Consider the following 14,982-nt stretch of genomic DNA (forward strand, 5'->3'; position numbering starts at 1 on the left):
CTGTGTCCCTGTGGATGGGACTGGAGTGAGTCTGAAGGGTGAGTGTGGGGCTTTGTCCCTGTGGATGGGTGTGGAGAGTGAGTCTGAGGGGGTGAGTGTGGGGCTGTGTCCCCATGGAGGGGCCCTCTAATGGGCAGGGGCCGGCAGGAAAGTGAAGGCAGAGCCCGGGAGAGGGGACGGGTCCTGGGATCTTCCTCCAGGATGGGCAGCGTGGACACTCCTGCCCCGCTTCAGGTGTATTCACGTTTATCCACAGGTGCCCCCCACATCCCCCCGATGGGCACCAAGTGCCAAGCACCAAAGCCGCCCTCCCGGCCCCTGAGCACTGGGCAATGGCAGCAACCCCTTGTGAAGGTGGGAGTGACCGCCTCGCTGAGGTGCTGGTGCCCAGCACGCATGAACTCACCGAGTGACTATGGGGTACAGCGTGTGGTTGGGTCCAAAGTAGCTGAGGCTCCCGCGCCCACGCAGTCCCGTGCGGCCCATCGGGTTCCTAGGATGCAGAGGGGTTGACTCACTCCACCGTCCAGCAATGTGGGAGCAGGACAGGGCAGGGAGGGCAACTGAGAGGGGACAGCGGGCGTCAGGAGCCAGAGCACAGCGGGACAGCCTGCAGGCTTCTTTAGGGACCTGCTCTGGCCTAGGGAGGAGGATCCCTTTGGGACTCCCAGGGAGTGAGACCAAGGCTCTGGGGTGCCTTGGGGTCACCTGGTGGGGGAATGGTCACCCTGGGAGCAGAAGTCCGGCCACTGCAGGCCGGCGAGGGGCTAAAGTGGCCACCTTCTCCCCACAGAGCAGGGAACTAGCCGACTGCTCAGGCCAGCACTTTGTGTCCAAAGGCCCCAACACGCGAGAGCATGGCCTCCGTCCTGGCAGCCTTCCGAGGGGCAGCGTGGGAGCCAGGCCAGACACCCAGAGGCCCTGCGTCTGCGTGGCCACAGCTGATTGATAGGCCACACAGACCCCCAGCACAGTGTGCTAACCACGGGCAGCAGGAGCCACAGACGCTTCCCACCAGGCCAGGCTGGTCTCCCTGACACCACCAGGTCCTATATGAAACAGCAAGTTCTAGAAACGGGCGAGTTCCTGTGAATGTACCACTAAAACAGAAGGAAGAAATGAACCGCCGCTATCGTGCGGGGAGGGGGGGTGGCCTCCACGTCTACAGAAGGTCCCCAGCAGCGTCCCCACCATAGTCCCCACCATCCCTGTCACCAGCGTTCCCAACACCAGTGTCCCCGCCACAGTCCCTGTCACCATCCCTGCCAGCGTCTCCGCCACAGCCCCCGCCACAGTCCCCACAACCATCTGTGCCACAGTGGGGACAGTGGTATTGTTCCTCCACCATTCCACTCTGACCTCCAGACCCCACCAGAGCTGCAGCCTCTGACCCACGCCTCACGGCCTCCTCTCCACACATCCTAGACTCCGTCCTCCTGAGTCTGCGCGGCCATGCGTGGCTGCCCCGGGAGAGCTGACCACCTCTAGCACCGGCGGCCACCAGCCAGGCCTGCGCTACCGTCCCCAACCCTGCCTGGCGTGGCAGCCTCCAGCTGGCCTCCCTGCCTCCACCCAGCCCCTCTTCTCTGTTGCCCCCCAGCAGCCGCCCTGCTCCTGCTCAGCTGTCAGGGGCCCCAGCTCTCGTGGCACCTCTGCGCAGACCTGCCTGAGCCCACGGCAATCAGAGTCCACACCAGACCCTGCCCAGTGTGTAGGGCCCATCTGGCCAGGCCTCTCAGACAGCCCTCCCAGCTCACTCTGCAGTCTCCTCTGTGGCTGGGGGGACTTGCACGGTGGGGCCCAGGCAGCCTCCCCAGAAGCTGCTCAGAAACCAGAGCCCCGGCCCCACCAAGCTACAGAGCTGACAACACACACACAGCAAGGCCTGGGGACCTCAGCTCGAAGGCCAGGGCTCAGTCAGGGTTCCTGCGAGGGCCACTGCTGCCTCCCCTCAACCCCAAGCCCGTCTCTCACTCCCGTCCACCCTGCCCTTGCCAGCCACCATTCTCCTTCCTGCACTCACGCCACTGAGCGGGCAGAACCCAGAACCAAGACCACGGACAAATTCGGCACTGGGCAGAGCTGCACTGAGCTCCAGAAGGAGAGGAAGGCAGCGGGTCCTGCTGCTGGGAGCAAGGCTGCCTCGTCTCCCTGTAACTGCTGTTCATGCTGAGTGCAGTGCATTGGTCAAGAAGCTCACAGAGGAGGCCACACGCTCTGCCTGGCACGAGTCCACTCCCACAGGAAGCTCTGGGCCCCAGGGCCCTACCGTCATCTCACTGTCCCCGTCCCTAGTCGACCAGTGGCAGAGCCAGGAGGGAGGTCAGGGGCCTGCCAGCTCCTACCACATGCACGCTCGCTCCTGCCAGGAGGGAAACAAACACTCTGCACCCTTGCTTCTCAGTCAGCCTGGGTGGGCCGGGCAGCAGGGGCTTCGGACCACCATGCTGCCCTCCTCCCACCGCAGCCCGCCCCCCCACGCCCAAGTCTTCAGCTGCTCTCACTGTGCCCTGATCTCTGAGCCCCCGGTCATGATCTCGTCCACACGGTTTTCAACCCCCTCATCTCCCTGCCACATGCTCGGTAGTTCCATCACAACATCAAGGCATAGGCCCATCCATAAACCTACCCACACAACCCCAAAGCGCAAAAACAGCGACAGTCCTGCTGCAGCAATCACACGTTCATTCACTCATCCACTCAGCTCCAGAAATGCAGGTGGGTTGAGGGGTGGAGAGCTGGCCTATGGGTTGAACAAGGCAGAATTTTTGCTGACCTGACCTCAATCCATCTCAGAAAGAGGGGGCAAGCCAAGCCCAAGTAGAGTGGATTCGAAAGAGGAAGGGACTTGCAGGCAGGGGCAAAGGAGAAGGCTTGTTTAAAGAGTTTATATCAGCAGGAGCAACACAAGAGGGCAGGAGGACCCGGGTGCAGGAGGAGCAGGACATTCCTGGGATGAGGACCTTGAGAGGCAATGGGAGATGGGTCTAGGACAAAGATGCACTGGGGTGAACAATGCCTACAAATGTATGTCCTTCCCAGAACCTCAGAATCTGGCCTTGTTCAGAAATAGTGTCTGCAGGTGTAATTAGTTAAGATGAAGCTACACTGGAATAGGGTTGGCCCTAAACCCAGTATGATTTATAATCCTAAGAACAGAAGAGACACAGACACATGCAGGGAGAGGCCATGTGGCTAGGGAGGCAGAGATCACAAGCCAAGGAACACAAAGGGCTGCCAGGAACACCAGGAGCTGGAGAGGCAAGAAGGGGTCTCCCCTCAAGCCCTCAGAGGAAGTGTGGTCCTTGATTTCAGACTCCTGGCCCTCAGAACTGTGAGACAATCCATTTCTGTTAAGCCCCCCAGTTTGTGGTACTTAGTTACAACAGCCATAGAAAACTAATACAGTGAGGGGGCTGGCCCCAGACAGATGTGGGGACAGTCACTCCCATACCAGAAAGGGCATCTGAGTGTGTGAGTGACTTGAGTCAGACAAGCTCACACAGGCTGCTGTTGTGAATGGGCCAAGAGGGTTAGGGTTAAGGGTTAGGATTAGGGTTAGGGTTAGAGTTAGGGTTAGGGGTTACGGTTAGAGTTAGAGTTAGGGGTTAGGATTAGGGTTACAGTCAAGCAGCTGCACACCCAGGGTAAAGACTGGGGCCATAGAGGACATTTCAATTTCAAGAATTAGCATGTTGCCAATCCCACTCCAACAAAAATTCAATAAAACTAGAAGGTGATAACAAAGAATGGCTTAAAAACTCTAAGTGCATGACCAGGCATAGTGGCTCACGCCCGTAATCCTAGCACATTGGGAGGCCATGGTGGGGTGGATCACGAGGTCAGGAGTTCAAGACCAGGCTGACCATCATGGTGAAACCCCATCTCTACTAAAAATACAAAAAGAATTAGCTGGCATGGTGGTGCATGCCTGTAATTCCAGAGACTTGGGAGGCTGAGGTAGGAGAATTGCTTGAACTGGCACCCGGTAAGCGGAGGTTGCAGTGAGCCAAGATCGCACCACTGCACTCCAGCCTGGGCTACAGAGTGAGACTCTATCTCAAGATAAAAAAAGCTAAAAGTACATCACTAAATAATCAAATGAAGATTATGCTGGGCGTGGTGGCTCACACCTGTAATCCCCGCACTTGAGGAGGCAGAGGCAGGAGGATAGCTTGAGCCCAGTAGCTTAAAACCTGCCTGGGCAATAGAGCAAGACCTCATTCTCCACAAAAAGAAAAAAAAAAAGAGCAAAACAAAAGTGTAAAATGAAGATTATAATGAAATTCATAAAGTAAAAAATAAAATCCCTACACATCAAAACTTAAGGAATACAGCCTATCAGGTCTTAGAGAGAATTTATAGTCTTAGTTACCCTTATTAGAAAACCAGGAAAGTTGAATAAAAATGAGCCCTAACACAAAAATCAAGAGCAAATCCATAAGAAGTAGAAAGGAAGGGAAGATAACAATAAAAGCAAAAATGGATGAGGTCGAAAAATTAAGATAATCAACAAATCCAAAAGTTAGTTTTTTGAAAAGATTATAAAATTAAACCACTGGCAAGAATAATCAAAAAAAAGAAGAGAAATACATAATAAATATCAATGCTTAAAAGAGAAATTACTGTATATTTAGAGATTTTTTAAATCATAAAAGAATATTTTGGACATCTGTGACACAATACATTTCAAAAGTTAGATGAAATAATTTTCCAGAAAATTTACAATTATTAAAAAGGACCCAAGAAGAAACAGGAAATAAGGTTCCAAAAATCATTATGGAAGATAAAGTAGTTAGAAATCCACTTGCTCAAAATATGTTAGACCTGACAGTTTTATAGCTGAGTATTATCAGACTTTAAGAAGCAAATAATTATCTCCACCTCATTCAAACAGTTCCAAAGAAGAGAAAAGAAGGAAAGCTGACCAGCTCATTCATTGAGACTGGTATAACCTCATACCAAATCCAAAGTAAGACAGTACAAGAAATATAAATTATAGGCAAATTCCACTTTTGAACACAGATTTTTTTAAATCTTAAGTAAAATGTTAGTAAATTAACTCCAGCAGTACATTAAATATAACAGAAGAGTTTATCCCAGGAATGCAAGGATGGCTCAACACTGAAGAAGCTATAAAAACAATTCACACACTAATTGGCTAAAGGGGAAACATAACTATCTCAATCAATGGCAGAAAAACCATTTAGTAGCATTCAGCTCCTGAAAAATTGGGACTAGATAGAAATATTCCTAATCCAATAAAAGGTATTTATAAATTTCTTCAGTAAATACCATACTTAATGGTGGAATGTTGATAGCATTTCCATTAAGTCAGAAACAAGGAAGCCTGTTAATATTACCAATATTCTAAAGTACACTGAAGAATTTACCCAGCACAATAAGGCAAGAAAAAGGAATGAGGCATGATTATTGTAAGGAGAAAGATAATATTATTTGCAGAATATATATTATTTACATGGAAAATCTACAAACACATTTATATAATTAATGAGAAAGTTTAATAAAGTTGTTAGATACAAAGTCAGCAAACAAAATTAATAATGCCCCTATATATTTTTTAAAAATTGAAAATAGAAAAAAATGTTATAGGCCAGGTGTGGTGGCTCATGTCTGTAATCCCAGCACTCTGGGAGGCTGAGGTGAGTGGATCACCTGAGGTCAGGGTTCAAGACCAGCCTGGCCAACATGGTGAAACCCCATCTCTACTAAAAATACAAAATTAGCTGGGCATGGTGGTGGACGCCTGTAATTCCAGCTACTCAGGAGGCTGAGGCAGGAGAATTACTTGAACCCAGGAGGCAGAGGTTGTAGTGAGCCAAGATCACCCCATTGCACTCCAGCCTGGGCAACGAGAGTGAAATTCCATCTCAAAAAAAAAAAGAAAAGAAAAAGAAAAAATGTTATAATTCCCCCAAATAACAAAAGTTATCAAATACCTGAGGAATAAATATTATTTAAAAATGTAAGATCTTTATGAACAAAATTATAAAACTTTAGGGAAGGACAAAGAGAAGACATAAATAAATGTTGACAAATACAGTCACAGGAGATTCATTATCATAAAAGTGTCCATTGTCTCAAATTTTTCTATAAATTTAATACAATTCTTATCAATGGATTTGTCATAGAGCTAGAAAAACCGGCTTTTAAACTCACAAAAAAGCTAAAGGCTCAAGACTAGAAAAGGCAAGTTTAAAGACATGCTATCCCAGAGTCAGGATTACTGCAATGCTGTGGCAAATAGTGGCACGACCTGCTATGAGATGAGTGGCACAGAGGCATACAGAGCTATGAAAGAGGAGCCAGACCTCAGGGGAGGAGCCAGAGCTAAGGGGAGGAGCCAGAGCTAAGGGGAGGAGCCACACCTCAGGGGAGGAGCCAGACATCAGGAAAGGAGCCACACCTCAGGGGAGGAGCCAGACCTTAGCAGGAAATGAAGTCAGGCAGCTCACTTTCTGTGTGAATTCACAAAATAAATCAGGCCCCTCCTCACAGCTTATACAATCAGCCTTCAGCTGTATTAAAGTCTCGGTGAAAAAAACTGATTTTAAAATGTATCAAATGAATATAGGCAGGTGTGTCTTTATAATTTCATAGAAAGAGAACGCACCTGAGGAAATATAATGAAAATATGATTCGTAAGTCCACAACAGAAGCATGGTGCATATAGAAGGTGCTCTTCTGCGCTATAAAGCCTGCGTGGCCACCACGTCCTGCCAAGTCCTGACACACCTGCCTGTGTGGCAGCCACCCATGAGAGCAGGTGCTTGCGCCTTGTTGCCCACACCACGCACCTGCTGCTCTCCTCGTCAGCTTCCCACAGCCACCAGACGCACCTCCCTAAACACCCACCCTTGCCCGTCCCACATACTCCAACACCAGAGCGGGCTGCCTGCAGCTGCAGCCACCCGGCCAGGACCTCTGCTCTCAGGCCCCATTGCCTCCTACCACCTCCTTACTGGACCTCCTGCTCCAGGCAGAGGAGCCCATACCCTGTTCCAGAGCATTCCGCAAAGGCCTGCCACGCAGTCCCCCCGTCCTTCAGACCCTTCGGCTCCTCAGCCCCATGGTCCATGCCCCACATCCCGGCAACCCCCCCAACCCCAGGATCTGGTGGCCCCTCCTCCACCTCCTCCTCATGGCAGGGTCCAAGACCCCCAGGCTCCTTCCTTCCAGGGCACTTGTAGGTGCTTGCGGGGCACTTGACACCTTTACTTTGGGTTTCCTCACCTGTGTGATGGGTGCAGCGCCGATCCTGTGGGGAACAGGATGCCAGGCGAGGCCACCTTCCCAGCCAGGTGAGCCTGCCAGCACCCATCTCCGTGTCCCCTCCCTGCCACACAGCCCTTGCCCATCCTCTGAGGCATCGCCCTCTCCCAGCACAGCCATCTCCACGTACACAGACAAATCCATGTCCCCAGGTTACGGCAGGGACCGTGGGGCAGGGCCTGCCGGAGGCCGGGGGCAAGTCCCACCCCCCCATGCCCAGTCCTGGGGGCTACGGAGATGCCATGAGTTGATGTTTTCTTCCTTTCTGTGGCTCACGTGCTTTTTTTTTGTTTTGTTTTATGAGAAAAATGTTTCCTTTGCCCAGAGAGGAAACCTGCCCCCCACGCAAACCCCAAAGGCTGACGGGGCGGGGCCCACGGGGGGCACACTCACAGGGGCAACCCGGCCTGCACTGTGTATGGCCCGTGGAAGCTCCGGCGGTCCCTTAGGCCATCCACCACGTTGTACTGGATCGTGGACAGCGGCTCCAGGGTGCTGGGAGCAGAGGAGAAGGCGTGTCTGTGTCCCCGTGTTGCAGGTGGGACAGAGCAGACAGGCAGAGGGTTCACCCCCAACCAAGGGCCCAGCCGAGTGGCTGCAGGCTGGGTGTACACAACAGTAGGAGCTGGGCCCCTTCAGGCCCCCACAGGCCCCTCCTGCTCACCTGGGCCTCCCCGGGCTGGGCTCTGACTGGGATTCTCAAGGGAGCCCCTAGGAGGCCCTGGGTTTGGGGCCAGCTGGGAGCACGGACAGCGGCCCATACTCACTCTCCCACGGGGTCCAGGGCGGCCGCGTCCTTCCTCTCTGCCGTGTAAAAGGGTGGGTCATAGATCAGGAACTCCGTCTGCAGCAAAGCAGGGAGTTTTCCCTCAGATTTTTACCCCCACTGCAAAGCTGGCCCAGACACCAGGGTGAAAGGGCTGCTCAGCTGGGTCTGAACCCGACGCCAACATCCCAACATGCAAGGCAGAAGCTCCAAGCTGGGCAGAGCCCAGTGCCAGGCAGAGCTGGGGGCTGGGCAGAGCTGGGGGCTGGGCTCAGGGACCTCCACCCTGGGGCCAGCTGAAGGGCAGGTGGCCATGACTTGGGGGCCTTGGGGGTCTTCCCAGAGTAGGGCAGGGGGCTAAGCTGGACCCTAGAGGCAAGGAGGATGCTATGTGGTGGAGACCAAGGGGAGGCAGCGGAAGCAGCAGCCTGGAATGTTCTGGATAGGCCAGAGAGAAGCCCTGCACCAGGAGGGTGGGGGTCTCCCCGGGGCCATTAGCCATCTCCCTGTCTCTGTGTCTCTGTCTCTCTTCCATGCCTGGTGCCTGGAAAGGGGCCAGAACCATTCACCGGGGTGAGTAGGGTCTAGGACCAGGGCATGACCTGGGGGAATGGGGCCAGGGGGGCTGGGCCCCAGGACGGTCATGGGAAAAGCACGAGTCTCGAGCTCTGTGGGGATCAGTGTGCCCCCACCCAGGCCCCTCCACCACCTCCAGCTGTGGGGCCCCTGTGACCTGACTTCTCCGTGCCTCAGTTTCCTCAAATGTCAAACAGGGGCTGCCAGACGCACAGATCCCCCTGTGGCTGCAGTGGCTGGGAGCCAGGATTAATACCAGATGGATGGGGACAGGGCCGCCCTCCCCTCCCCAGGGGCCTGGCCACTCCGCCTGGTTGGGCTTGGGCAGGCGCTCACCTCCCAGGGCACCTTCTCGTTGGGCACGGGGAAGCGCGTGACGGGGCAGTTGGGGTAGAGGAGGTGCCGGGCATTCACGTGGTAGCTGTCGCCCGGCTCCTCCGTCTTCTTCCTGCCTCCCAGCTCAGCATCCGGCTCCTCCACGGCCTTCTGGGAGGCTGGGGACAGTCAGGAAGCCGTGACGCAAGGCGGAGCCCGGGCTCAGGTGCCCACCCGCAGGACAAGGACTTCCTCTGTGGTCCTTCCACCAAAACATCTGGGCTCCTCCACCTCCCCAAGCCCAAATGGCCATGCAGGTCAAACACTGGCTCTGAAGTGGGCAGGGCCCCCAGGGAGGATGGCCACTGGAGCTCAGACAGCGTCCCCGCCGGCACCTGCCTCTTTGTGCAGTGGCAATCAGGGACCTCGGTAATGAGCTGAACTCACAGTGCAGTTACGAGGGCAAATATGCTCCTTGAGGGCCAGCGAAACTCAGTGGCCCGAGGGAGGCTACTTCTGTCCATTTCATAGCCGGCTGCGAATTTAGGAAAAGACTTTGCTTCTCGTCACTCAGCCCACGTGACCAGGTTCGGACACAGTCTGCAGCTGCCCGGCTCGCACCCCCACTCTGCAGTGCGGTATGTGGGGAGCTCAGGGCACAGCAGGCCAGGCCTCCCTGTGGACGTCCAGGAACCAGGTCAGGTCAGGGATTGGGTGGGGCCTTGGCGCCAGCGTCGGTGGGTGGGCTGAGTTCCTGAGGGCGCTGGCCCTGCCAGGCCTGGAACAGGCTGCAGCCAGTGCCTTCCTCCTAGACAGAGCCCCCCCACCCCCAGCTGCCTCTCCTCCCAACTGACCCCAGACCCAAAAGAACACAGTCAGGTGGAGACCAGCTGTTGGCCTGGCCACCCACTCACCCAGAGTGGGGACGTCCGCCTCCGAGCTGAAGCCGCTGGCCCGCAGCGTCCTCACAATCCAGTGCAGGGCTCGGGCTGTCTGGGCCACCTGGAAGGCATGGCCCAAGACACAGTGAGCACTTGCCACCCACATGCATGGTACACACCCCACTGCCCACCGAGACTTCACGCCCCCAGCCAGGAGCCCCACCCCGTCACTCAGCTCCTGCGCCCTTTAAAAGTGAGACACCACCTCCTCCCCAGGCAGCCACCAAGCCAGCCAGGACGCTGCCCCAGGCCCACCCGGCTCCCCCCGGGGGCTGCCAAGTCACACATCTGATGGTGCAGCCTGCCCAAGAGACACAACAGTGGGACTGTCACTGGACTGGACAGGCCAGAGGCTGGAGCCAGCATGAAGCCGCAGTCAGGCAATTCTGCACCACAGGGAGAGGTCACAGGCCGCCAAAGCCAGAGGCTTCCAGGGTTCCTGCACCTCCCAGGAGGAGCCTCCCCAGAGGCCGATGCACCCCCCACCGGGGACAGGGGGACATGTCTCACTCGTGTGGCTCAGTGCTGGGCACCCTGTCAGGGGTCCCAGCATGGCCAAGACCGGGGGAGAGGACGGCCTGGGCAGACCCCTGGGTGCAACGGGCAGGACTGGTGGACGCCCCAGCAGCACAGGGCCCAGCCCTGCCCCACAGAGCGAGGCTGGGAGCAGCAGCACTGGGTGGCTGAGCCATCCACAGGGCTCAGCGCTGACCGCAGGGGCTGCCGCGGCCGCAGGTGCTGTTGTTGGAAAGCACGGCCCGGCCCAGCTGGTGGACGTTGATGAGGTGGGGCAGGCAGACCCCGAGAGGCCGTCTCTAAGTCCTCCCCACCTCGGTCTTGTGGCCTCTCCAGGGCTCAGACACAGGGTCCCACCGCCTCCTCGGAGGCCGGGAGGGGACAAGCACTCTGTTTCCTGGGAGCAGCGAGGAGCACAGCCCGGCCACGGAGGCCTCAGCGCACACAGGAGCTCAGTCACAGAGACCCTGAGGCGGGGTTTTCTGGAGGACACACAGGGTACCTCTTCCAGCTGGGAACGGCTGCCCGACATTCCGGCCTCCTCACCATCACTTCTCAGAGCCCTCCTTCTCGGTGCCACCACATGGCAGAGCCGCCCACCAGGCCCAGCAGTGGCACCTCCTGACGGAAGCCCGGACCTCGGACCCACCTGCTCCTCCAGGGAGGCCAACCTCTGCTCCAGGGAGCCCGACCTCTTCAGTGGGTCCAGGTCCAGCAAGTCCACCATGGCGTCAACCCTGAAAGAGGAAGCAGCTGAGCTGGATGCACACCACACCTTGGGGCCCCGGGAACGCCACACCGCTCTGCAGACAGCCCTGCCAGACGCAGCCACCAAGGCCCTGTGTCAGCCTTTGCTTCCTCTTAATATGAAACTATTTCTAACATGCATTTCTCCCATAGAACCAAACTGCCCAGGGCCCCAAAGGGGAAGACGTCTCAGCAGACGGACAGCCGAGGCTCACACGGCAAGCTCTGGCAGCCTGTCGGTCCCAGGAGAGAGGGGCAGGGGAGTGAGCTGTGAGGGGCAGGTGAGTGAACTGAGGGAGGGCCAGGTGACAGGTCATAAACAATGAAACTTCCTCTGGGCACGGCAGAGGTTGGTTTTGTTTTGTGGGTGATGTGGCGTGGCACTGTTGCTTGAGAATATTTGGTGTCTTATTTTGTGGGGTTGTGGAGCAGCGCTGTTTTTCTGGGAGTATTTGGTTTCTGTCTTGTTTTGTGGGGTTGTGGAGTGCTGCTATTATTCTGGAAATGTTTGGTTTCTGTCTTATTTTGCTTCGCCCAGCCTTGGCCTGCTGTGTTTATGGTTAAAATAACTCTGTGGGCAAACCCGAGTCTCCAGCTCTCATCCGCTGTCCCCTGGGCTCCCTCACTTCCTTTCATCCACAGCGCCCACTGCAAGTGATATTCTTATAATACGCTGAGCAACTATTTTAGTAACGCAGAAATTTTCTGGGGATATGACCCACTTTAAACAGTTATCTAGGGAAAGGGAAGAAAGTGATTTCGCCCCAGGCCTGGGCGTCTCCTTTCACCCACATTTCATTTTGCTTAATTCCACAAAAGCCGCTTAACCGCACCTGCCACGTTTTCCCAGACAGCCTTGCAAACATGCGACGGTGGCTACTGGAGCCTTCTCGGACCCACGTGATTCCACCACTGTGAGATGCAGGGTCTAGATTTGCAGACAGAGCTTGTCCTTGACCCCCAAAGCTCCAGCCCTGCCCTGTGGGCGAGGAGCTTTGGTGAACTCAGCTCACCTCAATGCCGCAAGGTTATGGCACCCCACACTCATGCGCCTCCCGGGTCCCCGGCTTCCTCACTGGAGGAAGGGACGGTGACCAGGTTCGGGCCCTTGGTACAGGCTGAGGAGCTCTTTCCTCACTTTCCCTGGAGCCCGTGTTCTGCAAGATCACTGAAGCACATCAGCTTCTGTCCCAGGTCCCTCTGCGGATAAGCCAGAGCTGCTGACCAGTGGGAGTGACAGCTGAGCACACCAGCCAGCAGCCCAGCGGAAACATGTTCTGCAGCCTCAACTTGGGAAAACTTCTACTCATATACAAATAAGCATTAGAGTTGGGGTCTCACCCTGTCACCCAGGCTGGAGTGCAGCGGCACCATCATGGCGCACTGCAGCCTCGAAGCCCTGGCCTCAGACTCCTGAGCAGCTGGGACTCTGACCCCATGTGCACCACCACACCTGGCTACTCTTTCCTTTTTTGTTGTTTTATTTATTTTTTGTAGAGATGGGGTCTCACTATGTTTCCCAGGCTGGTCTCAAACTTTTGGCCTCAAGAAATCCTCCCGCCGTGGCCTCCTTAGTAGCTGGGATCACAGGCATGAGCCACCGTGCCTGGCTAATTGTTTTATTTTTGTAAAATAAAAATTTCTGTAGAGACGGGGGTCTCACTGTGTTGCCTAGGTTGGTCTTGAACTCCTGGGCTCGAGTAATCCTCCCACCTCAGTCTCCCAAAGTGTTGGGATTACAAGCGTGAGCCACCGTGCCTGGCCTGAAAATTTATATTTTAGTTAAGCGTTTTCAACCTCAGAAAATAACTGAAGGCGCCCAACTTCCACTGAGCACCCAGGCTGGGAAATAGGCAGCAGACCAGCTCTGAGCTTTAAGACGTCTGGGATAGGGCAGGAGCTGAGAGGCATTTGGGACTAAATTTTTTTTTTAGGTGGAGTCTTGCTCTGTCACCCAGGCTGGAGTGCAGTGGTGCGATCCCAGCTCACTGCAACCTCCACCTCCTGGGTTCAAGCGATTCTCCTGCCTCAGCCTCCCAAGTAGCTCGGATTACAAGCGCACACCACACACCCGGCTAATTTTTGTATTTTTAATAGAGATGGGGTTTCACCATGTTAGCCAGGATAGTCTTGATCTCCTAACCTCGTGATCTACCCACCTCAGCCTCCCAAAGTGCTGGGATTACAGGCGTGAGCCACCGCGCCAGGCCTGGGACTGATTCATTTGGGGCCCAGCCCACTCCCTTAAGGCAGGAGGCTGCAAAGTTGCTGGGGCCTGCATTCCAGGCCACACTGCTGGCCAGTGGTGGAAGCTGAGCCACCACTCTCACTTTCCTGGGCCTCCACTTCCTCATGGGTAAAAGTGGAAGGAAAAATACCTCCCTCTGCAAAAGGGTTGAGTGAGATGATGCAGGTGAAGGGTGTGGTCCTCAGTGAGCCCTTAACACACGCCAGCCATCGTATTCCAGCCCTGACTATGTTGGTCATCAGCAGAGCTGTGGCCTTCCAGCTTCATCCCGACATGTGGAGGCCGCCTTTCAGAAAATCTCCCAAGCCCCTTCCCCCAGCATCTGCGCCCTGGGCATGGCCACTGCTCAAAGTCCGAGACGAGGCCATCCATCAAAGCTGTGCTTGGCCACAGCAAGTAAGAGAAGGTTCTCAGGGCACTGCATGGCCCCAGGCCCCTTCTCTGTAAGTGGACCACCAGAGCCAAACGCCAGGGCTGAGCAGGCCTGGAGACCAGCGGCCCCAGCCTCCTGCAACTCTGCCAGGCCAGGAACTAGCAGCAGTTCCAGAACTGCACAGGATTTCCTGAGTGCCTTCTAGGCACTGGGCCTGCTCTATGTCCCAGGATACTATGGGGAACATGTGGGACTCTGTCCCTACTCTCACATGGAGCCTGGCAGTTAGACATGACCCAACCCACAAACCCACCAGCCAACCAACCAACATCCAGATTCCAGAAAGACGGGATGGGGACAGGGTGGGTGGAGGGCAGGAAAGGCCCTCCAGTGAAGTGAGGCCTGAATAGAGACAGACAGCAAGTCCTGACTCTCTCTGGTAGAAGACAGTTCTAGGCAAAGAGCATGCCAAGGGCTCAACTGGAAGTCATCATGCCCAGACTCAAGCAAACAGGGCACGTGTATCTAGTTCACTCAGAATGGAAGCTAGAAGGGGCTTTGACATCAGCTAGTTCATTAAGGTCCTACATTGTCACCATCATCATTACTATTGCCATCATAATCACCATCATCACTATCACCACCACCACCACATCCACCATCGTCACCACCACCAGCACCAGCACCACCACTACCATCACTACCACCACTGTCACCATCACCATTACCACCACCACCACCACCACCTCCATCACCACCACCACCATCACCACTACCACCATTACCACCACCATCACCACCACCACCACCACCACTACCACCATTACCACCACCATCACCACCACCACCACCACTACCACCATCACCATCACGATCACCACCACCACCAACACCAACACCACCACCACCATCACCACCACCACCACCACTACCACCATTACCCCACCACCACCACCACCACCACTACCACCATTACCACCTCCGTCACCACCATCAGGCATTGCTGGGCCTCCCCAGGTGGGACATGTACTCATGGTGCCTGTGGACCTGCAGGAGGTCCCCCAGAGGCTTCCCGCCCCCAGGCCCACCTGAGCCCCCATACTTATTGCTGATGTCCTCGATCTTCTGCTCGGGCCGCTGCTTCTGCTGGAACTGCTGGTTCTGGAGGTAGTTCTCCTTCAGGTAGATCTCCCAGGAGAGCAGGGCC

At 55.3% G+C, this 14,982-nt stretch overlaps 1 protein-coding gene across 1 annotated transcript in view; it reads right to left on the reverse strand.

The window, feature by feature from the left end:
- The window catches only part of TRPM2 (transient receptor potential cation channel subfamily M member 2), a 93,989-nt gene that overhangs the window by 9,119 nt on the left and 69,888 nt on the right, over positions 1-14,982 (reverse strand). The window contains 8 exon segments of the mRNA XM_058427493.1: positions 407-493; positions 7,687-7,788; positions 8,061-8,137; positions 8,972-9,129; positions 9,865-9,952; positions 11,057-11,144; positions 11,988-12,081; positions 12,084-12,133. Of these exon segments, the coding sequence (XP_058283476.1) occupies positions 407-493; positions 7,687-7,788; positions 8,061-8,137; positions 8,972-9,129; positions 9,865-9,952; positions 11,057-11,144; positions 11,988-12,081; positions 12,084-12,133 (744 nt within the window).

Source organism: Hylobates moloch, unplaced genomic scaffold, assembly GCF_009828535.3.
Source record: "Hylobates moloch isolate HMO894 unplaced genomic scaffold, HMol_V3 SCAFFOLD_14, whole genome shotgun sequence".
NCBI lineage: Eukaryota > Metazoa > Chordata > Mammalia > Primates > Hylobatidae > Hylobates > Hylobates moloch.